The following is a 27,166-nucleotide window of genomic DNA, read 5'->3' on the forward strand; positions in this document are numbered from 1 at the left end:
CAATGGAGAAAGAAATGGCAACCCAATCCAGTATTCTTGCCAAGAAAACCCCATGGAACGTATCACAAGGCTAAAAGATATGACACCGGAAGATGAGACCCTCAGGTCGGAAGGTGTCCAATATCCTACTGGAGAAGAGCAGAGGGTATTTCCAAGTAGCGCCAGAAAGAGCGAAGCGGCTGGTCCAAAGCCGAAAGGACACTCAGCTGTGGATGTGTCTGGCGGTGAAAAGGAAGTCCGATGCCGTAAAGAACAATATTGTTCAGGAACCTGGAATGTCAGATCAATGAATCAAGGTAAGCTGGAGGTGGTCAAACATGAGATGGCAAGATTGAACATCGACATCTTGGGAATCAGCGAACTAAAATGGACAAGCATGGGCGAATTTAATTCAGGTGACTATTATATCTACTACTGTGGGCAATAATCCCTTAGAAGAAATGGAGTAGCACTCATAGTCAATAAAAGGGTGAGAAAAGCAGTACTGGGGTACAATCTCAAAAACGATAGAATGATCTCAGTACGAATCCAAGGCAAACCATTCAACATCACAGTAATTCAAGTCTATGCCCCAACCACTGAGGCCGAAGGAGCTGAGGTTGATCGGTTCTATGAAGACCTACAACACCTTCTAGAACTAACACCAAAAAAAGATATCCTTTTCATCATAGGGGATTGGAATGCCAAAGTAGGAAGTCAAGAAATCACCGGGATAACAGGCAGGCATGGCCTTGGCGTACAAAATGAGGCAAGACAAAGGCCAATAGAGTTTTGCCAAGAGAACACGCTGATCATAGCAAACACTCTTTTCCAACAGCACAAGAGGCGACTGTACACATGGACATCACCAGATGGTCAATATCGAAATCAGACTGATTATGTCCTTTGCAGCCAAAGATGGAGAAGCTCTATACAGTCAGACCTGGAGCCTGACAAGACCTGGAGCTGACTGTGGCTCAGATCATGAGCTTCTTGTTGCAAAATTTCAGCTTAAACTGAAGAATGTAGGAAAAACCACTAAACCATACAGGTGTGACCTAAATCATATCCCTTATGAATACACAGTGGAGGTGATGAATAGATTTAAGAGATTAGACCTGATAGACAGAGTGCCTGAGGAACTATGGACGGAGGTCCGTAACATTGTTCAGGAGGCAGCAACGAAATCCATCCCAAAGAAAAAGAAATGCAAGGAAACAAAGCGGCTGTCTGATGAGGCTTTACAAGTTGCTGAGGAAAGAAGGGAAGCGAAAAGCAAGGGAGAAAGGGGAAGATATACCCAACTGAATGCAGAGTTCCAGAGAATAGCAAGGAGAGACAAGAAGGCCTTCTTAAATGAACAATGCAAAGAAATCAAAGAAAACAACAGAATGGGAAAGACTAGAGATCTCCTCGAGAAAATCGGAGATCAAGGGAACGTTTATGCAAAGACGGGCATGATAAAGGACAAAGAAGGCAGGAACCTAATAGAAGCAGATGAGATTAAGAAGAGGTGGCAAGAATACACAGAACTATACAGGAAAGATCTTAATGTCCCTGATAGCCATGATAGAGTGGTCAGTGAACTTGAGCTGGACATCCTAGAGAGTGAAGTCAAGACGGTGACTGTAGCCATGAAATTAAAAGATGCTTGCTGCTTGGGAGGAAAGCTATGGCAAACCTAGACAGCATAGTAAGTAGCAGGGACATCACCTTGCCGACAAAGGTCCGTATAATCAAAGCTATGGTTTTCCCAGTAGTAACGTATGGCTGTGAGAGCTGGACGATAAGGAAGGCTGAACACCAAAGAATTGATGCTTCCGAACTGTCGTGCTGGAGAAGACTCTTACAAGTCCCCTGGACTGCAAGGAGGTCAAATCAGTCCATCCTAAAGGAAATCAACCCTGACTGCTCACTGGAAGGACAGATACTGAAACTGAAGCTCAAATATTTTGGCCACCTAATGCGAAGAGAAAACTCCCTGGAAAAGACCCTGATGCTGGGAAAGATTGAAGGCAAAAGGAGAAGGGGACGGCAGAGGATGAGATGGCTAGATAGCATCACCGATGCAATGAATATGGACTTGAGCACACTCCGGGAGAGAGCGGAGGACAGGAAGGCCTGGCATGCTATGATCCATGGGGTCACGAAGAGTCGGACACGACTTAACGACTGAACAACAACAGTACGATCTTGGCAGTTTTGTTTTCAATTCCTTTCCTAATTATGCCCAACATGGAATTTGCCTTTTCCACAGCCACTGCACATTGGGTTGACATTTTCATCAAGCTGTCCACCATAACCCCACGATCCCTTTCTTGGTTAGTCACTGCTAGATTTTTTGCCCCAACATCCATCACTTTACACTTGCTTAAATTGAATTTGCCATTTTGGTACCTATTTTCCCAGTTTAGAGAGATCTTTTTGGAGCGCCTTGCAACCCCATTTTAACGCAAATAATTTGGTGTCATCCACAAACTTGGCCACTTCATTGCTCACTCCTAATTCTAGATCATTTATGATTAAGCTGAAAAGCATTGATCCCAATATAGATCCCTGTGGGACTCTGTTTACATCCTTCCATTGGGAGAATGTACCACTTATTCCTACTCTCTGCTTTATTTTCTTTAACCAGTTAGTGATCCTTAAGAGGACCTCTGTTATTCCATGACTGCTGAGATTGCTCAGGAATTCTTTTTGGGACTTTGTCAAAAGCCTTTTGGAAGTCCAAGTAAACCATGTCACCCCTGTCCACACGTTTATTGACACTCTCAAAATACTCTAAAAGGTTAGAGACAAGACTTACCTTTGAAGAAACCACATTCTTTTTCAGCAGGGCTTGTCCTATATGGTTACTTTTCCTTTAATAATGCTTTCAACCAATTTACCCTGACCAGACATCATGCTAACCAGCCTGTAATTTCCTGCATCCCTTTTTATAAATTAGTGTTACATTGGCCATTCTCCAGAGAGGTGCTTCTCTCCGTCCCATCTGAAATACTTTTGGGAAGACTTTAAAAAAATGGCCTTCTTAGGGGCTACACCCAGACTTTGGAACTGTCTATGGAGGGATGGTCATTTTGCCTTCTGCTGGAAGGCCGAACTTAAAAATTTTAACAGGCATTTGGCCTATAGAGCCAATTTCCCTGTTCCTGTTTTTTAATATGTATTTTAATTTAGCGTTTTAAATGGCTAGTTTTCAAGCTTTACTTTTAGATGGTTTCATACTGCATTATTTTTTATTGTATGTTTTACTGTTGGCCACCTTGGGCATATTTTATGGAAAGGTGGAGCACAAATATAATATATATAGTGTTGCTTTTAAAACAATACTTTACAAGTTGTTCTGCAGTGATCAAGTAATCCTCCCCCATACCCTAATATTTTCATAGTAGGCCAGCAGTTGAGAGCAATTTGTACAGTTTGAACTTATCTGTGCATGTTGACTCCATTGAATAGAACTTTGAATACGGAAGAGGCTGGCTGGCACGTAAAGATAGGAGTCTTGGTTTAGGTACGGAGTTAGAAATGGGCAAAAGTAGAAGTGTCCTGGTTAATGCTACGTTTACACTCAGACCAAGAATATAACACTACTTGCAATAAACCAGTATTACCTATATGATTTGCCATTACAGCACGAATCTGTAGTTATCAGGACTGCATGCAACTTTCACTTTTCAACATCCAATCTGCAATAGTCTCTGCAAAATAGTGTCCCTTCTCTAGCCAGCCTTGAAACAGTTGCTGCAGATTAAGGAAGCAGCCAAATATAGCTTGTTTGTTCTATGTTTATTTTGCAGACAATCGATGATCCATTGTGGAATCTCTTCTGACTACAAAAACTCTCCCCACACTCAGCAGATCTTATATCCAGCACCACAGGAAGGAGAAAAGGAGTTTTAGATTAATGAAGCATGTGCTGAACATTAGCTTCTTAGGAATACACTCAACCATTCAAACTAATTGCTTTGTAGTAGCCCCTTTTTACTTCCACGGGATTGCTCTATGGCAAATGTAGCCTTAATGGGAATTGAACTCCTAATTGATAAAAAGTTTACAGTAAGCAAGCTCATAACTGGCTGCTGAAGGCAAATACATGAATTCAAAATATTACAGCTTCATTCACAGGTTGTTTTGCAGAGACATCAATCCTATCTATGTAATTTATGAGATGGTGGTGCTAGGCTGGTACTATAAGTTAACTGAGTGCTGCTGCCTTTACAGAGATGTGTGTTTATTACAATGATGAATATCCCACCTTTTCCCAAGATACAAATCCTTCCAAGGCAGCTTACAAGGAACATCAAAGCACACTTTTGAAAAACACAATAAATATCAACATATAACAAGTATGAAGAATGGTGTTTAAAAGGATGGAAACACTGCATGCCTTTCTCACAGGCTAGATTTGATACTGAGTGGGCAAAGAAACTAACAGAAATTGATCCAACTACGAGCAAACAAAATAATGTTCAACTTCCAATACTTTTGCAAAAACCTAGCACATAAAACACATTTAGTCTGAATTTCCAATAGCCAGAGATTCTGGTATCAGATGAGGTTTTACTAAAAGACAGTATCAAGGCAGTGCAATAAAACTGAGGGTACCTTTTCACATTAGGGAAGCTGGTGAATGAAGATCTAAAGAAGAAAGTTGAAGTATCTTCTTCATGTAAGGTATGAACTGAACCCAACTCAGATCAGGAGAGATACGGCTTCTCTTTAAATGTTAATGCTCTGAAACAAATATTTCTCTCACTCGCTTATCTACTTTCAGGATAACAGCTGAAGCCATTTGGAAAATTTGCCACTGACAATCTAACAATTCAGAGGATGCAGTTAATACTCATTGTTAGTCCTACATGCATCAATTACAACCTTATTCACCTGCAGAAGCCACATTTCTGCTCATTCTATTTTGCCAGGTTAGATGACCTATAGTTATATTAGTTGAAAACTGCTACATAATTGTTACTGTTGGATAAAACCTTCTAAAACACTCAATTCAACATAAATATGCAACTTAAAATCGTTCACCTTTTTCAGATGTAGTTCAAATGTGTCCCATATACTAAAACTTTTTTACCTGTATTAGCAGTTCCACACAGTCAGCATTGTATTTAAACTGGGTTGCTGGAGCCTGTGTGTACATTGTTAATTAGCACTGTATTCCCTACTCTGGTGTGCTAAGTGACCTCAACATGGCACACTTAATAGGTGTTTTTGTTTTACACACACACACCCCTATTACATTTAAACCATGCCTTGTTACCTTCTATAATCTAGGATGTAAAATTATTTGTGCTGGCAGAAATTCGTTTGGAAAAGATTGGTGGCAACATCCCAAGTAAATTATCAGTGCTAGTGATGTTCATATAAAAATAAAGCTTCTAATAATCTAAATGTCATCATTTTAATAGAAATCCAAGTTCTCAGGCTTTTTCCATAGGAGAATGACAAAATAAATGCCAATTTGATTGAAGCAATAAAGCCAATGGTTTACCAACCTGATCTGCAGTTCAAAGTCCACAATACAACTGCAGAGGCACTAATTTCATTTTTTTGCCAGAAATGTCCAAATTAAAATCATTAACCTCAATTTTAAAATTCACAGTATTTGCATAGATAGGTATTACCAGAGTGGCCTTGAACAAATTTAAACACATGCAGTTTAATAGTCAACATTAAGCAATACTCACAAGTCACTATATTTTAATGTAGATGAGTACTATGTATGCTTTCCCAATCAAATGAAATCTGTCAGCTAAAAAATTAAACTTATACATCAGTTCACCCCCCCCCCCCAGCTGTAATACTAAGTTTGTGTGGGTGGAAAGAGATAAAGGAAATTAATATGGCAATACCTCAGGAAGGGTAGTATGATCAGTTGCAGTGGATTTTTAATATACATCCAGTGTGTCAGTCCAAATGCCAGTGTGTGTGTGTGTGTATATATATATGAGAAGTCATCAGCTCAAACATACTGCAGTTTAAAACAAACTCTCCAAATAACATCAGTGCAATTACACACCAAGGCAAGCAGTTCTGTTTGTGTGACGTCTATAGATTTTATACGCGATTTAAATTCACTGTTCCTTAAAATCTGTTTACTAACGTAGACTGATTGGCTTCAATGTATTGAAACCAATGTATTGAAACACCTACACTGGCTTCAATAAATTTTATTTCTCTTCAACTGTTTGCCCCACTTTTTAAGCACGATTCAGAAGCAGCAACAGTAATAGGAGGGAGTCAAAGGTGCTTTTTAGCTTTAATTTGTGGAAAACCTCTAAAAGGATGTAGATGAACAATAAATTGATCATGGATACTGAGCAAGGAATTTATATTTATAATATAAAACAGTAACTATGGAATGGGCAACACAAAAACACTTTCTTGCACAATCCACAATGCATTTGTAGATTTCATTACTGTAGACTGTTGTGAAGGGCACTAGTTCAGCTGGTTTCAAACAGTTATTAGACAAATTCCACCTATTTTATCAATATGATATGGGCTTGGAGAACATAATCTCAGAGACTGGGAACCCCCAAACTTCTGAAAGATGGGTAATTGGCACAAGACATCTACTTCTTTGATTCTGGTCACTGCTGAAGAACATGAACTGATTGTCTGACCCAGGCAAATACAATAAATTCTTTTCACTACTCATAAGTTGTTTGACCTGTAGCTTTCTCATCATAAATAGGCCCCTATTACCTACTATTTAACTTTTCTCTAAGCTATGAACAGGGATGACCATTGCCCTGTTCAATATTGTCATTTAAAACCTTCTGAACATAAAGCATGCTATAAGTAGACACAGTATAGAACCAGTCAGGTATCAAGCTCATAGTCCTTTGCTCATATTGAGTCCATCTGGAGAAAACAAAGAATTAGGAATATTAACGGAAGCAGAGTTCTATTTTAAAATTTCTATTTTGGTTTATATTCAGACAGAAGAGATTTAACTTTGCCTAGTTATGTCATGGAAGTAAACAGACATCAACTAGTCCTCAAATTCATTTCCCCCAATTTTGTCTGTGAATTAGTCCACAACAAGATAGGACTTTGTGCCACAGAAGAATTCAACAGCATGAAAATCTCTTCACCACCACCCTTTTCTTTTTTAAAAAAATGGAGCAAGGGTTTCTGGCCCTACAGTTATAAGTATAGGTCTGAAAAGCATTAAGGATAAAGTCAGATGAAATCACAGTAGCCAAAGGAGGAGCTGAGCAAGATTTCTAAGTATTCAGACAGTTGGGCTTCATTTTGTTGCTTGGCTCCTTTCCCAACCCATATCTAGCAATAGCAATTGTGTAAAATAAGCGAACAGGCAAGTTATTTGCATAATTTATATATGTTGCTGCTTCTCTAGATCACAACTTCGAGTTATTTTGGCATAACTTAAAATTACACAGAGAATACATAATCCTGGCCTGTTTGGCTCGTAATTTACCTTTGGCTTCAGATACTATTCAAAACTGCTATTAAACCTGTTAATTTTCTTGAATGTATGGTGGTCACTTTTCAGTAAGACCTTCTGTCATTAATAGTACTTAGTAATTACAACATAGGACACCCTCAAAGAATAATTTACACAACTCTCATAATGATAACTGAAGACTCTTCCCTTTCTAGATATATGGGATCAGGCACAGATGTTAAGAACTTAAAGGAGAATATAACTTCCTAAACTGAGATAAAATTTAGCAACTCTGTTCCCAGTTCAATTAACCATGTCCATTAAGCAGAAACAATCTTAATTTGTGTTAAGGGGATCACCACGCCAATACAGCAAGAGCACTGTGCACATAGGAGCAGGCTTGTGTAAAATACATTCCCACCTAATTCAGAAATTCTTGTTCAGAAGGTTCCAAGGGCTAGATTGCTGTATCCAGCATCAGGTACCATGCACACAATTCCTACTGCTGGCTAAGAAAATTTATGTATAGCCTCAATGAGATGACTTAAATTGTCAGCATCAACCCAGTTCAGCTGGGGTAGGAGGGAAACAATTGCAGCTCCTCCGTGGATAAATGTATTGACAACACATACTAACATCTGGATTGGAAACCATCTATTAACTATTTAAATGTCTTCGAGTGCATGTAACATGTAAAGTTCAGGGAATATGCTTGTAAAGATTCTATTTCCCTATTAAGTTTGCATGAGTAACTGAAGGTATGTTAAAGAATACAATGTTTTTTATAAACATGTTTTATTTATCTTGCTTAGATTTGTAACTGCTGTCTGTAATTTCCCTTAAAAGGGGAAACCAATCCAAACACATACTGGTGCTTTTCAAAAGAGAGCAATTTAAAAGGGTGGCGGCAGCAGCAGCGGGGATTTGAGATTTCTTAAAACCTTTAGGCTGCAGAAGAGAAAACATGTGACCAGAAGTATTATGAATATCCATTAAATTCCATCAGTACCGGCATCAGTTATTTAGGTGATAATACAGCAAGATCAAGTATTAGTGACAGACAATGTGCAAGTCATAAGGAAAGATAAAGAATACCAATCCTTACAAATGTCATTGCTATCCAAGAAATGTGTTCAGGAGAGAACTCTTCAACACTTCACATTAAAAACACAGGTGGGTATCCAGATTACATCTTCTATTTCTTAAAGATAAATTTAAAGTGCCAATCAAAGCCTAATTTTGGGTTTACACAATTATATTAACAGTTACACAAAACAATTAATGCATCCCTTTGCTACAGCAAGTCAGGCCTAATAGGAAAGTGCTGTAACTAAGGGTGTGCCTAAGCTGTCCATCAGCTTATTAACTAGTTAAGGGTATAGGCATTCTAAATGTTCAGTGCTTCAATCTAACAGAAAAAGCTGAAATGTAGTTGCTCTGTTAAACCACACTTCGCTTCTTCCATCTTCCTTTCATGTAAAAGTTTAAATATACCAATTGTCTGAGTAAGACATTTAGGGATTTACAGATTTATATCCAAATTTGCTGCAACACTATATAACGTCAATGGAGTCAATCAAGGTTATTTCTGCCTCTCCAGTTAACTATGGAGATTTTCATCACCATGAAACTGTCATTTTCGCTTTTAATCAGAGCAAGCGTAAAAATTCTGGATCTCATGTGCAAGGCTCAACATGACGCTTAGGATAGAACATGCAGAGTAAACGTCATTTCTTTCCATATCCAGGTAATATAAAGCTGACAACTGTAGTCTCATCTTTATGGGCAATGAAAATAATCCCTTTACTATGAACTTCCTATAAAGGAGAACAAAGAGAACTCTTCTGGTAACATGTATGGTACACTGGCCAGTGTGTTTTTGGCGTTTTAAATGTAAATCCTGTGAATTAGATTAATTCACTTGCTGAGCATTCATTTGAGGCATCCCTCTGTTGGGTCTTGGAGGCCCTCCACGACCTAGAAAGTAAGAATAGCATTTCATTTTTAGATCAAGTGAGATACTCTGATATTCAGAATGGCTGTGTGTGCGCGCGCGGGGGCATCTAGTTTGCTCTCCTAATATTTTTGTCTGATGTCTAGGAACAGTAAAAGGTCTGAAACTTTATTCACTTACTAGGGGACAACAGATTTTGAATGTAAACAAAAAACAAACAAACAAAACAACAACTTGCATCAATCTTAAATCTTACCCTTGTACCGAATGTCTGCCATTTTACTAGCAATAAGTGTTAAAAGCTATGCTTTCAAAGACACTTGAGTATTATTACTAAATACTATTGAAATGTAATCAGTGAAGATTAGTTTTGCATACAGTTCTAGTATGCATTTTTAATTGCTTAGTACAGACAACTGCTGCTTGGTTGATCCCAGAGAATAAAAGGGGATATTAGAACAACTTCCAGCAGTGTTTCAGTATTTGAGTTATATAAAACCATTATTAAAATTCCTGTAATTTCCTTCTGTTCATTCAATATATTCTCAAAATGTAGTTACAACCAAATTTGGACAAGATGAACCTGAGATTTAGCTGTCTTTTCTGCCTCATAAAGATTCCTACATTAATTTTTAGGTGGTCCACCAAAATAATATTGGCTTTTATCCACTTAAGTGCAGGCACAGTGCCTTGCCACTAGACTAAGACCAGTCCTTCCCTGCCCTCCGTTTCACCAAGCGTGCATACATGCGTAGTGTAAGGGAATGCTGCAGGGACTGGGAGATATGTGTGTGCCTCCTACAGCACCACCTAACTCCGTCCTGTGTGCCCTGTGCTCATGCATATAATGCAGCCGAAAAGGAAAAAACTTCTAAATATATAAATGACTTATGAAATCAATTGAATAGGACTATTTCAACAAATTCTATTTATGTACAAAAATATATAACTTTCAGCTATATAGCTGAAAGTTATATATTTTTAGCTATATATATATAGCTAAAAAACAGATTTTCTGTATAAGCTACAAATCATGCAAGTTCTTTACTGAAATTCAAACAGTAGGAAAAAAACAATAGTGTAGACGCTATTAGAGCTGCAAAAAAGGTAAAGGGGCAAGCATTTTTTCAGAGAAAAATTACACATCTCACAACTGGTTAAGCTTACAAAGCAACCTAGTAGCCTTAAATATAAAGCTAAGAAGGAAAATTGAACAATGTACAGTTCAAAAACCGAACTTATTAACAATTTTCAACAAATATCTACAGGAATTAAACACAGTTGAGCTGAAATATCTGGGAGTCTGCAACTCAAGAGGATCTCTGTACAGATTCAAAGCAGAAATTTGCCACTTGAATATTACCTCGAGGGGCACCTCGAGGACCACTTTGTCCAGAGCCACGCTTGAAATTCTGTTGATATCCATCCTAGAATTTAAAGAAGACCAAACACTAGTGTAACAAATGAAGTTAGGTTTCAAGTGTTTGACATTTCAATATTTCAGAACATAATTTTTTGACTAGGATCCAAAGGATCTCACGCAATGTTTCAGCCTCGCTTTAGTGTCTCAACTGCTCAACGCTTCTTTCTCTCTTTGCTCAACTGCAATCAGCATTCTGTAAGCTCAAAGGTTCTACTCAAGTAGTTTGGGACAGTTTAAAAACATCTTAATTGACAAAAGTCTATACTTCTGTGTACCTAGGGAATACCAGAGTATGTAGAAACTTCCGCCTTATTTTTGGATGGCCCTTTTTCACTTCTGAACTGAAAGCTACTCAACCAAACAAATTCACTATTAATGGGAATATGATAACATATGACTGCAGTCTAATAAAGCAGATAAAGCAGAAAATATTAAGGCCCTGGCCAATTTTCACCCAATGAGAAAATTGTTAACTTTTAAGTTCAATCAGAATATTAAGTCCTTATCCAATTACATTTTTGATAAAAGAAATGCCAAGTTGTTATAAAAACACACATCTGAATTTGATTAAAAACACTCTAAACTAGGGAAGCCTTTTCACAGTTCAATCAACTTACCCGCTGGTAGTTGGAATAGTCCCGAGGAGCATTGAATTGTGCCTGTGTGTAACCACTATTTGGAGTGTTGGAAAATGAAGGGCGGTAGCCATCATACCCTCCTAAAAATCAGGATAGAAACCTTACTGAAAAGTATTACCTTATGGAAGATATAGGTATTCAGAAATATGTATATATTCAGAATTATGCGGGAATATTCAAGTTAATAAAAAGAAGTATTCTGCATCAGAGAAAGCAATCCATACACCATCTTAGTCTGTGAAAACAATGCCGGAAGTGAAGAACATGTCTTCTGCTAACAAGTGAGATATATATATGGCAGCAATGGAAACATTCCTCACCAGTGAGAATATGCTAGACCTGCATGATGCAATACTGGATGGCAAAGAAGTAAACTTCCTGTATCTGTGCTACACTAAACCCTTCCCGATATGAAATTAGTGTATAAGTCTTTAACCTGCATCTGGGCTCTTGCACACTACTCAGTGTCTTCAGTATCGCTCAAGATTTCATATTGTGTATAATAGATGTTTATACATAATTATTTTAAGTGGTTTAATAAATGCAGGCACCAAATGTCACAGTTTGTGAATAAATGGAATAAATGAGAGACTTGGTTTTTTAAGCCAAGGAAAGAACAAACCCTGAAAAAAGATTCAGCCATTTAGCTGGTTACAAATAGGGAAGTCAGTTTCATACTACATATCCACTGAAAGAACTGCAATGTTAATACATTGCTGTCATGTATTTTCTTGTTGTTGTTTATTCACTAACACTATAGCAGAGAAAACGCAGCAAGCTTAGACAACTCTTCAGCACGTTACTTCATTAAAAAATTAAAGCATGCCACTATAATGCTTAAGCTCCTGGACATTCTGCATTTCTGAAAAACATTCAGAATTAGTCTTAAAAGGTTTTTAAGTTTTTACCTCTAAACCCATTGGCTGGTCCCCTGTATCCATTCATTAAGCCTCGAGTGCCGCGTGATCCACCACGAGACACTCCCCGGCTGTTATAATAAGGCTGACTGTTACGTGGGAACCCAGTATTCTGTTGTGGAGGCTGCTGGTGGTTACCTGCCACTTGATGGGACTGGTCCGGGGAACCATGGTAGGTGCCAACCACTGAAATGAAAAAAAAAACCAAGAAAGTACAAAAAGTTTGAATTTATACTCCAGTTTCCTAAAGACTCAAATAATATCAAGCTAACTCACCAATGTACTCTGCTTAAGAGCCACCAAGTAGGACAGTAAATGTTTACCTACCTAAAGAAAGATTGTTTGCAGAATTAAATCCAACATGGCAGTCTGAATTCCCTGAACATGTAAAATGTACCCTAGATGTCTGCATGATTTACACAGGGTTTCAGTATACCACACTGATTGCATTTGCTAGTGTTTCTGTTAATTATTTTTCTCTTACAAGTTGGGAGATGAATTTTATTTGATACGGTACATATAGGCACCAACATTGTAAGTGATTAACTATATTCCACAGCTCTTTTCCCCTTTGTAGAACTGCTTCTTTTTATCATACATGCCCAATATGTTATTTAAACAATGTCAGTCAGGATTCGTTTTTATTTGGTCTACATCTCTTGAAAGCTTGCTTTTCCAAATGCAGCATTTACCTTCCATCTTTCACAAATTTACCTGTCTGGAGCTGCTGTTCTTGCTGAAGTTCTGATTGCTCTACTTGGTGAGGCTGATTGGAGAAAGTCTGGCTGTAACTGGTCTGGTACTGATTTTGTTGCTTTAGGGTTTCTGGCTCATTGACTGGAGGAACAGGTGCATTCATGTTAAATACCTGTATGAGAAGTAAAAAGGACCCAAACAGAGTCAGTATTTTCCTTAAGTCTTTACCAAATGCTGTTGTGGAACTCAAGCAAAGTTCCATAGACAAATAAACTACCAATAGTATTCATGACACAATTAACCATTACTTTATCAAGATGCTGATGTCCAAACATTTTAGCACCTATGATAAGTATTCAATATTCGTTTAGTACTTACTGTCTGCATGGACTGGAATGGAGCTGCATTAACATTGATTCCGCTGCTATGCAAAGGTTTGCTAGAGGCAGCCTGAAATACCTGAGGCTGGGATGCAGCTGGAAGGGGTGATGATGTTGGTGTCTGATCTGCATTTAAAGTTATTGAAGCCTGACAAATAAAATTCATTCTGATGTTAGTACGCGATAATAGAGTATCATTTATTCTATTATGAGATCATATTATGAAATAGAGGTAATTGTTCATCAAGCGTTCCTAGGGCAAGGATAAGCTATATAATCCCCATTTATCTAGCACTTATTATCCTGCTCTATATAATTGGGGAGAAGGACCCTGACGCTCTCCTCTGCACTACCTTTGTGCCTAAAATGAATGTGGGAAATAAGTTCTTGTGCCAATCACACTGAATCTGCAATGTTCCTCCTCCCTATCAAGAAAATATCAATTGTGCTTAGTGAACCTCTCGTTAGATGTACAGAAACACAAGTTTAAAACACTAAAGAAACTGCTTCCGGTAAAAGGAATGTCCAACATTAGAAGACACAAACAAGATTAAAAACACACATGAGCTAGAAAAATGGCCAAAAAACCTGGTGCCTAAAATCAAAGTGATTTCCAAGTTTGTTAGAGGGCCACTCTCATTATCCATATATGCAGGAATGAAGCAAGTTTCCCCTTCCCAAGCAAAATGAAGTCTCATAACTTGCCTGAATCGGGTCAACTGATTCTTTCTGAGGCCGCTGTTCTGTTGAATGAGAAGGCTGATACATGGGCTGGGATGCTGAATATCCCTCACTTGCGGAAGAAACCAAGGGGACCTGTCAAAGTTTTAAAATTTAGCAGAAACTCCTGCCAGGGCCTCTGGGTAAATCCTTGCTATGAATTTCATGAGTTTTTACTGACATCTGTGCTAGCAACATTCTTCTACATTAATTTAATCATGTTTAAAAACACCAAAAGGTATTCATTTATCCTACTACATAAACACTTTTTTGGTCAAAAGTCTTATTTTACATTAGTTTCCATCAAGGCCAGATGGACAGAAAAAAAAAACATGGATAGAAAAATCCATTTATGCTGACCATTTCTAAATATCCATGAAGCAGGTTAATAATTTAAATGTGTGTACAGTTCTGTTACAAATTTTAACTGTGTAATAACCTTCTCCCCAAAAGAAGCAACTATTGGACATTGCCCAAACGTATGCTTAAAAGAAACATTAGCTGTACTGAACCACTAGCTATTAGCTAAATTAGACAATCCCTTATTAAAAGAGACATTGCAGTGCCCAGTAGACATGGTGCTCAATAAGATGCAGCCCAAGATCCATAAACGTTACAGGTAGATCCCAAAGCAGCAATCCATTGATTAGGCATTTTGTGGTGGTGCCCACAGCAGTTTCTTAAATTCCCAAATGTGCCCACAGGTCCAAAAAAGTTGGAGGCCCCTGGCATAGCCTAATGAAGTACACTCAGGACTGTGAACAGCTAACACCCATTTCAAATAACTGGGTTATAGTAAGGTCCATAGGGCCTCAGGAAAAATTATGCCCAGCAACACAAGAATGTCTTGTAAGAGCTGGGGAAATCGAGGTTACAATATATTTCAGAAAAGGTTGGGAGAACTGTGCAGAGTGCAAGACACTCACGTGGGCCCTTCTGAGTTCCAGGCCCAAACATGTGAGGGACATTACTGTGTGCCCAATGTCTGAACCAAGGCAAACAAGTAATTCAGGGGGCATGATGTTATGTAAGTGCGCCACCATCAAGATCACAATCCCAGCCAGCATTTAGCCCATTCCTAAAGTTGACAGGGATGACAGACAATAAGCAAGCTTCCGTGTTGCCAGCATGATACTAAAATTTAGCTTTATTTTTTCTGGATAGAAGGGCATGGATTGAAAGTCAACAATCTGAGATTATTTAGCTGAATCCCTAATTTCTGCCTGGTCTCTTCAATTAGCAAACTACGAAGCAGAAATAACTGAGGAACTACTGTCTGCTGTAGAGTGATAAGATAATGGGTGCTATAGGAAACAGGCTAACACATTGCAAAGAAACATGTTTCTGGTATTTTGAAGTCTTAGGAAGAGTAAAGGGAAGCTCGCATCTCTAATGACACAACATTCTTCTACAACAGAAGTATGAAGGTAAGGCTGAACAGAATGTTACACAGCTTTCATCACAAGAGGAAGGCAGGGCAAACTGGAGAATGGATTAGCAAACATGCAGAAATAACATGTAATATTTGTATTATGGAATGGTGTTATTAGAATCTAGCTTGGCTATCACATGGCACTAAATCTACAGAGGTATGTTGCAAATGGAAACCAATATTGGGTGGAGTTGTGCAAATGAATAAGATCTTCATTTGACTTTACTGAAAAGAACTGAACATTAATTTCCATACTAAAAAATGAATTTAAATGGGAGGAAGTGTTGATATATTCCTAAGGACCGTACATTTTAAAAACCTTTATCAGGATTGGTATCCATACATTTTTAAAGGGCTATGTAATAATTAACTCAGGACTACTCAGTGGACCTGAGGATATTGTATTCTTTTGATTATCATTGTGAAATCTTTCACTACTCTTCCAACAAAGATCTCTCTTAATATTAGCTATCAAATTCTTCAGTATATTTTCTTTCATATGGATGTGGCTAAAAATGAGCAAGATTCGAAGCTGCAGTAAAGAAAAGCTTATTATATCATTATCTCTGTTAGTGGTTTAACCTTACCCCTCATACACGATTTGTTTTAAAGGTATCTTATCTCTTACTGAGGTCCAATAGATTCCTTTAAAGTTATAGCTGGAAATGAAGATTGATTTCAAAATTACTCTAATTTAACATTAAAAAAATAGGTTTTACTGGTATCACATTCCAAAAACACAAGAAAGAGAAAAACTACTAGTGTATACATTAGACCATACAAAGTTTTTGTTTTTTTTAAATAAATAACAAAAATGCTTGGGGTTCATTATGACACGTAAGTTGGGAGGGGGAGGTATAACCCACCATTTAGGCAATTGTCATTGGGCTATCGGGTAGTCCTGGCAGAGAAAGAGAAATCAAAACCAAAAAATGCCTAGGTGAAATACTAGGCTCAGAATAAATAATGGAAGGGGCACAATTTTTGTTTTATTTATTAAATTTATTAATCGCTCATCTGGCTGGTCACAATATAACCAACTTTATACTTAAAAAAAATCCAAAACATTACAAATTAGAATCGGTGTTATAAAGGGGGGGGGGGGTTAACTCATATGACAAAAAAATTGTGCACAGAGGAACGTACAAAAAAAAATGTATAACCATAAAAGATGGAATTTGTGATACACGCAAACTTTTATCTTCCATACCCTATTTTGCAAAGCTGCTGGGGAAAGAATGGACCCCAATTAGCTGGCATTGGTAGTTTCATTTTCCCATTAATTTCAATAAGGGCAAAATGGACCCCTGATATCTTAGTAAGTTAAATGCAATTTTTTTAAAAAATGAAGAAAGTGAGATGAACCACTACGTGACAACTGACACAATAATTGTTGAGGAACACAGAATATGAAGTAGTTCAGATTTTCTAAAAATAAAGTTTTACAAGCATCTCCAAAAGCTGCTAGGGTTCCACAACAACCCCACAGGCTTAGGGAGATCAATTTCCTGTGACAGGAATGTGAAAAACAGAGTTTGATCCAGACTTGCCAGTCGGTCAACAAAAGAGATCCTTCCATTCACAGAGGGAGCTGGGAGGTAGAGAAACAGGGGTAGGGAGCAGTTTCTCCATTTCTCCTTCATTCTGTAGCCCCCAGCACCATCTCCCCACTGTTCCAGACTGTCCCCAGATCGCCTGGAACATGGTGCTAGGGGCTATGGGGTGAAAGGGGATTGGATAAAATCACAAACCCACTCCCTTCCTCCAGCAGTAGTGGAACTCAGCTGAGCATAAGACTGGATCCAATCCAGAGCCTCTGCAGTCAAATTTCTTTTAATATTCAAGGTATTATCCCTGCTAATCACAACAGATTGAAGAAATTTTCACAGAACATAACATAATACTTGAAGGAGATGGGGGAGAGAAGAGATTCAGCCAACAGTTTTCAAGGAAGAGTTCTTACCTGTGTGGCTTCAGGTTGTACAGAAACCTGGGTGGGCTGGGCAAGTCTGGATTCTGTATGAACTGGAAATATAGTAATATTACCCACATTAAAATTAATATACCAGTTAAAATATTTGCACTGTAAAGTACTGCACCAGACTTAAGATAATTGTTTTCTACAGAAAACTAAGAGCAGGGAGATCAGTGTCAGATTCCACCAGATTTTTCATTAACTAGCGACTGTTTACTCTTTGATTTCTATTTATAAACCTCGCTGAAACCAATGACAAAGACATTGACCAGGTTCTCACATAATGACAGCCAATAGGTTGGCTAAACAACCCACAGGCTGTCGACCATGAAAACGCAAGCACTCTACTTCCCACACTAACCACTTCCACTTTTAATCAACAACCTACGATTGGCCCATTTGACATGCTGAACAACCAAACACTCCAGGTCCACATGTCACACACTCCAGAGTCGCACAGCAACCTACTAACAGGCCAATTGTACATTGTTGATTAAAAACAGAAGTGACCGGCTTGCTGCAGGCAGCACACCTGCTTTATCATGACAGCCCATGGGCTGTTTAACCCCTGGGCTGTTGTTACATGTGAACCGACGCAGCATCAAGCTACAAATAGTAGTTCACATCCACTAGCCCACCTGACAATCCAACTATAAGACAGAAGTTTTCAGTTAGCATAAAAAGATTTTAAATTATTAGTTACTTGAATTACAGTAAAAATTTTGCCATACACTCCATCTAGATACAACTTATATTACCAACCTGGCGGGCAAACCATCTGTGGCATGTCCAAGTTTTGTGCTGGATTCATAGGCTGGGCCGAAACAATAGCCGGGTCAAGTGCCTGGTTCTCAAATTCCAGCATGGAATCCTAGATAGTTAAGACAAGATATGAACAAGGTTCACTAAAACAGTACCCCTTAAAAAGTATGTCAGCTAGGGCTGAGCTCTTTGGTTCAATTCAAAAGGAGTGAAAAGTTCCCAACTTCAACTGGACTGTAGTATTTTTTTTTAATGATTGAGAATCTTTTTTAATCCAATTATTGATTTGGAGCAGGAAACAACACACCTGCATGAAGTTGTAGGGGCCTTGCATTTGTGCCATAAGGTCCTGTACTCTTTGTCTTCTAACAAGAGGATCTGCTTGAGCCACAGCAGTAAGCGCATGGGCATCTGGAACTGGAGGAGATGTAGCCTGTGGTTGCTGCTGGAGTGAGTTTACCACCTACATCAGAATAATGAAAATTGAGATTCAGTGTGACACAAGTTTCAGTTACTGGCCCATTACAGATAAACTGACTGTAACAAGATGTATTCTTTTACATTTCCTGCAAGGACAAGCACTATACATGTTAAACGTCAAACGGTTAGGACATCTGTCATTCTCTCTCTATAAAAATACCTACAATACCTGCAAAAAAAGAGGGGGATTAGAAGGATTTAGATAAAGCTAGTATTTCTGCTTGTTTAGGTTAGCTAAAGACAGGGAAATGAAAGCTGGTTGCAGCAAAAGTCAAGGCACTAAAACCTAGCAATCTGCTGACACCCCTTTATTTCAAACATCTGTTTTGCCCACATGCTTGGGATTTTGATCAATATAATAATGATCAACATAGAATTTAACTCAGAGAGACTGGCACACAATCCTATAGAACTGTTTGTATGTTTGAGCATTTCCAGTCCTACAGAACTTCTTATATGTTTGAGCATCTCCATCCTATACATTCTTTTTAACAGCTCATAGTGCCCGGGCTTTTGGGCAGCTGGGATACACCGGAAGAGAAGAGATCCCCAAACACTATAACCAAAGTGAATCATATGATTACGTTACAGTACTCTGCTTACACAATTCTAATAATAGATTTGGCATTTCCTTGGTAAACAGCCACAATTTGTATCCCGCCCCCCCCCACACCTGCTTTCAAGACATTTCCAGTCACCTTTAAGTTATATCCCTTCTATAATGGCCTTTCAATTAATGGATGCAATCCTGAGCTATTAAGATCAATGCAATTGTCACTGGCTTCCAAAGAAGATCATATCCAACAGAATTTGTTGTCACTGAGTGTATCTGATGGTGTTTGTTCCACCATACCTGACCATACAGGTATGAAATGACTTGTTTGCATCAACTCTGAGCCACTTGAATTTCAGATGACAGGAAGTTGTTGAAATTGTATCTACAAAGGGGCCTATAGCATCTAAAGAAATTCTTATGATTTCTTTATAAGAATAAAGAAATTCTTTATTTCTTTATTCTCCACCATCCTGCATGTTAGAAGCATTAAACCAAGTAGTGCAGGCTAAGATGTTCAAGGAATACTAGCTGATACTTATTTTTTTTAATGTAAAATAATTCTAGGCCACCTTTCAGGGCAGGAACTTCCATTCTGCAAAACTGAACTCCAAAACTTGGTTATTCTCAGTAAACATTTTTAAGATATTCACTGTTGGACTCGATCTTATAGGTCCCTTCCAACCCTACTATTCTATTATTCTTATTCTGTTCAAATTTAGCTTTTCCCGTTTATCCTTGCACTGAGGACTGGGAGCCGGCTTCCTGCCAAAACGTTCACATAGCTCTAGAAAGTTCTGAATGTTTCTCTATGCAGAACCATATGAGGGACTGCAAAGAGATAAAAGAGTAACAACTCCATTGTACTGAATATCTAGAAATTTGTCAAATTCTTTCATTCAGAACATGCACATACACACAACAGGTTACTAATACAACCTCAGGTTTAACTATCAAATGAAATTATGTTATAAAAATAATGAACATTTCATCATGGTTAGCCTTGAACTACAAATGCCAAATGCTTGCAGCTTTTAAAAGGATACAGAAGTTCCACACAAAATTCTGCATTCCAGCTATACTACTGACAAAGCTGGATGAATAAAAAAGCTAGAAGTCTACTCCAGCAAGTCAACTGACAGACACACTACCTCTTCAAAGGCTGAAGACAACAGTGGTCAATGCTGTAACTCTACAATTCTAGATTAGGGTGAACTAAGTTTTATTGTGTTCAAGCATCCTGAAAAACATCTGTTCTACCTAGTGGTTAGGTTCATTCCAATCTGTCAATAAAAACAATCTGAAGGGTAAATATGCTGCCATAGCGTTCCTGGTATACATGTAGAAATATTTATTAAACTATTTTACATATGCTGGAAGAATTACTCAATGTAGGAAGAAGTGATAAAGCAGAAAATGTCCAACTATATTTTATGATAGCAGATATAAACTTGGTTCCAAGATGCACGACCAGAATTCTTCTCATGCAAAAAGGATTTCCTGCCCGCTCCTCCTGAGTGCAGCCTCATGCCACTTAAAAAGTTGTTCCTACTGATTAAAAAGACTCTCCAGAACAGTATCAGTTATGGCACAGCAAGCTACAGTGGCAGAGGGAAATTGGCAGAAATCGAGGGGCAGGTTGTGTGAGCAGAAACACCTTCTGGTCATGCGAGGGTGCCTTTGGATCCAAGCCATTTTCTTCTGACACGCTGGTCTACTCTTACTTATGTACCAACTAATGAATTGTGATTAAGTTTACATGAGGAATTTTCAAATGCAAGATAGAACTTCATGTTGTTCACAACCAAGGACAACAATGCATAGCACTGAAAAAGGGCCTTTTTAAATTATACCTAACTTTGCAGTCCTACCTCTCTAAATCTTCACTATAAAGGATTTGCTCATTTACATATATTTGCTTACGAAGTAGAACATTTTGAAATGTTTATTTTTCCTCATTAGGACATCCTAGGAGATTCAGCTCAAGCCTGTTAAAAAACTACAATTCTGTTTAGATTATAGCTGTGTATGAGTTATGAGGGAATGAAAACAGATTGCAACATTACCTAAGCATACAGAACACCTTACCTCAACAGTTTCAACTGTCCACTCATCTACCTGTTCCTTCTCACTACTGCTGAACTGAGTCTCTGCCATGAACTGTCTGTTTACATACTAAAATAAAAGTGAGAGAGTACAACCATAAGACAGCAGAATTCATTTTTAAAAATGTGACTGCAATCTTTCCACTGAATTGTACCTCTGTTGATTCAACTTCACTGGGTTCAGTATATTCTTCCGTTGGCTCTGGCTCTATGAGGAAAATACACTATTTTAGGTAAGGCTGCATAAAAACATATTAACAACATATATGCCCTCAAATATCCATCTCTTAATCCACAGAGAAAATAGTTCTACTCAAGTAATACAGCTCTGAAAAAGTCTGCAATTTGGTTTATAATTCTATAAACAATTTTAACATTTATTTATAAAAGAACCTACTTTTTTAGTTAACTGAAGTGAAATCTTAAGCACATGTGCACAGGAGTGCTAAAATGATTATTTAGTACATACCTTGACATGCATCTTCAAAAAGTAAAATTCAGATATCGAAGTCAAAATTTTACGCAGTTAAGAATATAGTATTTATCCATTACAAGAACATTTCATGAAGTTTGGCCATAACAATGTAACCTAAGCGTATCTACACTACAAGTTTTACTTGGGTTTGGTGGCCAAAATGTTGTATGGGGAAAGACAAGGAAATGTAATAGTTTAAAAATCAGTTTTAAGTTTGTAATACAGATGATCAGCTATACATGATTTAGTCCAATGTTGCTTTCTGTGGCTGACCCCAATGAACAATATAGCCAAAGCTTCAGCAGGCCCATAAAACTACCAAGCCTGCAAACCTATGCATACTAACTTGGAGGTAACTCTCGCTGGACCAACTGGGACTTACTCTTGAATTAACATGCCTAGGATAAGGCTGCAAATGTATTTTTTAGTTACCAGCTTCTGCAACAGGATCTTCGACTGCAGGTGCAGGCACTGTCTCCTCCTCTTCACATAAACCATTCTGATGATTGTGAGTACTGTCAAAGTAACTTGTTTGAAGGATGCGTTCAATAACTTCTCTTAAGGCTTTATCTGTAAATAATAGATTTTTGGACTGTTTCACTTGGCAAATGTTTAAGTATTCCCCCCTCACTTTTCCTAAATTTTATCAAGTTTTCTAATTATGCCATATTTTTGCAAAATATTTAAATTCCTAACAAAGGTAATTCCAGATTACCCAAACAGCACAACTCACAATTATCTTTATTTTTCAAAAAATTGTACATGAACATAAAGTGAACAGCTTGTGTGTGTAAATCCAAATTCTTCAAGAATAATATTGTGTGTACATCTTCCACTGATATGACAATTCAACAAATTAGAACGTTTGCCCTTCAGTGTTTCTGGAAGATGGAAACCCTATCCATAGCCTACATACAGGAGAAAAATGTCCTGACTTGTTAAATCTTATTTTCACTGGAATAAGAATAGGAGAGGGGCGTATCATTGATACAGCACAGGGCATCCTTGGGCAGCTGCTGGTGCTGCAGCAGGACCAACTGACACCTGCCATGGGCTCTCCTTTCTATTCTTCCTGCCTACCACTTGTACCAAGCAACTGGGTTGAACCACCATTTGAACTTGTCCTCAATGCCCTGGGCTAGCACTGTATCAAGGGCATTATAGGAAATTTAAATGACAGCTAGATCCAGCCAGCCACCCAGTATTGCTAGTGCCCATTAATGCCTCCCACTGCCACCAGGTAAGCCTTTCAGGGCCCACTGATGAAGCATGGAGTTCAGAGCGCACTTTGCACAGCACACCTTCACACCTGGAGCCAGGCCTGGATTGCTACTATGCCAATTTATCTCGAGTATACAATAAAGCAATGCAGGGTAACTTGCTTATGACAGTAGAGAAAATACCAAGCAGACAGGAATTCATACAAAGGAAAAGTGTCAATTTTTGAAGGGAAGCAGATAGGTAAGTAAACAAGACCAGTCATGAAGAAGCAAATCTTTTCTCCAGAAAAAGGGAAGAGCAAATGGTCACAGAACCTATGGGGGATTCTCAATGCTAAAGGCTTGGGTATGGAAGTGGCGTCACAAATTCTATTATGTACCTTTCAGAGATTATCACAACGTATGCTCAGGGAATCCTAATAACCTCCTTCAAATATCTGGGAGGGAACTATTTACTAATGACAAAGCTGTTCAACATGCTCTAAGCACATAAGCCACCTGCAACGTGGTGCTTGTCACAGACAAATTTAGAGTTTTGGATGAAACCACTGGATAACCAATGCAAGTCTCAGCGCTTGAAATACAGACTAGGACTACATACCTAGTTATGGTGGGATCACACCACCAGTATTGCCTTGGCAGCTGTGACAGGTAGGCACAGAAGATGGATCTTGCCAATGACATCTAATCACTCTTGACAGCTGGCATATTGCAAATTTTTTTAGTGGAGTTGTCAGAGGACCGGAGAAGAATCCCCAAAGATGATCTTAGCAATCAGGCAAGAACGTACGAGAGAAGGCACTCCTTCAGGCGGACTGGTCCTAAACCATTTAGGACTTTAAAAGGCAGCACCAACACCTTGAATCAGGCCTGGAAACTGGCAACCAGTGCAGTTGATGCAGCACTGGAGTAATACATTTCAAACGGCCGGTCCCATTAAGCAGCTTCGCTGCTCTATTCTGCATTTACTAAAGTTTCTGGACCGTCTTCAGAGGTATCCCCACATAAAACACATTGCAATAATCCAGGCGGGAGGTTACCAGTGCATGGATAACTGTAGCCAGCAATCTCTGTCAAAGTAGGGTTGTGGCTGGTCTATCAGCCAAAGCTGATAAAAGGCACTTTGTGCCACTGAAACCACTTGGGCTTCTATAAGCACCCCCAGACTACAAACCTGCTCCTTCTGAGGGAGTACAATTTCAAATAGAGCAGGTTAAATGCCACTTAATTGGGCAGATGAACCACCTAGTAACAATCCATCTTGTCTGGATTGAGTCTCAGTTTACTGGCCCTCATCCAGCCCATCACCGAGTCCAAGCACTGCTTCAGGATAGTCACGACCTCACCTGCATTTGATGAAAAGGAGAGGTAGAGTTGGTGTCATCCGCATACTGATGACACTTCTCTCTGGACAACCTCTCCCAGCAATTTCACATAGATGTTAAAAAGCATGGGGGACAAAGCAGAGCCCTGGGGGATGCCACAAGGCAGAACTATAGTCCCTCAGCACCACCTTCCGGATTCTGTTCAAGTAGGAGAGGAATCACCGTAAAACAGTGCCTTCAACTCCCAAGTCAGACAGCCTTCCCAGAAGGATACCATGGTTAATGGTATTGAAAGCCACTGAAAAGTCTAGGGACACACTCCCTTTTCTTTCTCCCGGCAAAGGTCCTCCCACAGGGCAACCAAGGCAGTTGAAACCAGGCCCAAAACCTGACCAAAATGGCTCCAGATAATCAGTATCTTCCAGAAGTGCCTGACATTGGCTAGCAACTACCTGCTCAATCACCTTGCTCCAAAATGAAAGACTGGTCAAAACTGGTTACTTTTGCTTTAGTTCTTAATTATGTTATTTCCAACTATAAGCCAGCTGCTCCAGCTAATAGTAAATATATGTTTTAAAAATCTATCTCACCTTCCTAATTGTGTTTCCCTACCCACTACATATGATTACATTATGCTAGTTTAACATCTGTAGGACACACATGGAGATTACATAAACCCACCTGGATTCACCATCCAGATTTCTTTAATGTATTTACTGCAAGATTTCTCCCCAGCTATTACTATTCTCCCTCACTGGAAGGCATATGAAACCTCTATTACTTTTTTGCATGAAATAAAACTGTCTGAAAAGCTCTTTTGCTAAAGTTTCTGGAAAGCAGTGCTGCTAAGCACCATCAGCCACACAGTGCTGATGAATAAGCAGAAACTAGCTTCCATTAAGTGCTGAGCAAGGTTAGATGAGTATAGAATACACTATGCTGTAAATTAGCATTCTGTCAGCTACTACACAACTATGGACATGAGAAATGGTATGTAAAAGAATCAGCTTGAATATTCTAAGAGCTTGGTATTTGAGGTGCTACTTTAGCACTATTGTTAAGGTAAGCATACTTACAGGTTGTTCCACATACAGGCTTTTCCTTCCCTTCCAGTAAGTCCCACAGATGAATGGATGCCTGTTCATACTGTTCACTCAACCTTCAACAGAAATATTAATGGAAGCATAACATATCTCAAAACTCTTATGTTGCAAAGGAACTAATTGGATTGCTTCATTAACCTTATCAGAATTATTTTGGCAGTGTAATCTATCACAATACCTCACATTCATGTCCCGTTCAGGTTCAACTAGCTTGTAAAATTCATCTAGCATTGACAGTTCTGCCTCTGTTAATACCGGCACTCCATTTGTTCCTTGTTTTAGATCATTGCGCACTTCATCATCACCCAACTTGTCCAAAATATATTGCAATTCAAGTACTGTTTTTAAACGTTTTTGTTCAGCTTCTTCTCTCATTAGTTGTTCCCGTCGAGCTGTCTTCTTTATTGTTTTTTGAATCTAGTAAAAAAAGTACGTGGTTAACAAATAATTGTGCCTAATTTAAACTGCTCCTTCTTTTCATTTATACATCTATAAAACGAAGCTTCTGCAGTAACACAATAGTCAGAAGCAAACATTTTAAATCCCACATCATCTCAACTTCTGAAGTATTTCAAGTTTTCAGTGTTTCCTGAAAAGTTCACATCATGTGAGATATCAGTTGATGTTTTAACTGTAGAAGAGAACAAGGAAGCCACTGGATGGAGGAAGCTCCATGTGCACACCAGAGCTTCTAGATCACAGTCTTATAGTATTCCTAGCACAGACATATTAGCTAATTGTTTTACAGATGTGCCAGTCTTTGTTAACTGTCCAAATAGTAGATATCTCGTATCAGTCAATAGTAATGAAAATTAAAGATAAAGACTGAGCCTCACAAGCACCTTTATCTTCGTACAGAATACAACTTGAGTTTTTATATACTGACTGAGAACATTACAAAGGACAAAGAAGCGGATGCAGTCACAAATGTTTTAGGCAATAAGTTTTAGTCTAAATTAAGAGATTCTAGAGATTGGGCAGTATCCAGTGGGGCTGCTTCATCTCCGCTGGTTCCATTGCACTTGCGGGACAGAGCTTTGGCGGTTCTAAAAATAAGCCTGAAAATTAGTGGAAATGCTAATTTCTGAATCGGGATAGGTCAGCACAGCTCCCTTCTGCGAATTCTGCTGATCTGCCCTGTTCCAGAAACAAGTATTTCCACTCATTTCAGGTTATTTGTAGAAGTGCCAAAGCCCTGCTGCACAAGTAGTGGATCCCGCAAACACATGGGCACAATGGGATGCTACAGATTGTTGCATAATATACAGGACAGCAGTTAGAATTTCAGCCAGGAAAGAGAAACACCCAATCTTCTAACTTTCACAATTCCAAGCACAGAAAGAGGTGAGCAACTTTGACCCATTGTATAAACTGTCATCCAATTTTCAGCAAATTGTCAATTAAAAGAAAATCTATTCCAAGGCAAGCATCTTTCTTGGTTGCAAAGCAAAGAAATTGTGTTCCTTTATTAGGTTTTTATTCAGTGCTCCTTTAAATGTACAAATCAGGCAAATTCCGATCACTGCTTTAAAATGTCCAACTGACTACTAGAGCAGAAGGAAATTATATTCTGTACTAAGTTTAGGGGTGTAAAAGTGGGGAG

At 38.6% G+C, this 27,166-nt stretch overlaps 1 protein-coding gene across 15 annotated transcripts in view; it reads right to left on the bottom strand.

Annotated features, from left to right (window-relative positions):
- Positions 1-4,199: 4,199 nt before the first annotated feature.
- The window catches only part of CAPRIN1 (cell cycle associated protein 1), a 38,279-nt gene continuing 15,312 nt past the window's right edge, over positions 4,200-27,166 (bottom strand). For 5 of the 15 annotated variants that reach the window (XM_084851698.1, XM_084851677.1, XM_084851691.1 and 2 more), the window contains 15 exons: positions 25,742-25,980; positions 25,537-25,619; positions 22,348-22,485; positions 21,596-21,648; positions 21,424-21,510; positions 18,610-18,765; positions 18,303-18,411; positions 17,529-17,590; positions 14,119-14,229; positions 13,412-13,561; positions 13,052-13,205; positions 12,329-12,523; positions 11,400-11,500; positions 10,723-10,786; positions 4,200-9,382 (listed from right to left, as the gene is read on the bottom strand). In XM_084851698.1, coding sequence (XP_084707824.1) covers positions 9,318-9,382; positions 10,723-10,786; positions 11,400-11,500; positions 12,329-12,523; positions 13,052-13,205; positions 13,412-13,561; positions 14,119-14,229; positions 17,529-17,590; positions 18,303-18,411; positions 18,610-18,765; positions 21,424-21,510; positions 21,596-21,648; positions 22,348-22,485; positions 25,537-25,619; positions 25,742-25,980 — 1,767 coding nt within the window. In that variant the 3' untranslated portion in view covers positions 4,200-9,317. Of the gene's footprint in view, positions 9,383-10,722; positions 10,787-11,399; positions 11,501-12,205; positions 12,524-13,051; positions 13,206-13,411; positions 13,562-14,118; positions 14,230-17,528; positions 17,591-18,302; positions 18,412-18,609; positions 18,766-21,423; positions 21,511-21,595; positions 21,649-22,347; positions 22,486-25,536; positions 25,620-25,741; positions 25,981-27,166 lie in introns of those variants that run through there. The other 10 variants (XM_084851752.1, XM_084851726.1, XM_084851737.1 and 7 more) reach the window with 4 other exon arrangements.

Source organism: Heloderma suspectum, chromosome 1 (genome assembly GCF_057233095.1).
Source record: "Heloderma suspectum isolate Gila_16-S chromosome 1, 16-S_ref, whole genome shotgun sequence".
NCBI lineage: Eukaryota > Metazoa > Chordata > Lepidosauria > Squamata > Helodermatidae > Heloderma > Heloderma suspectum.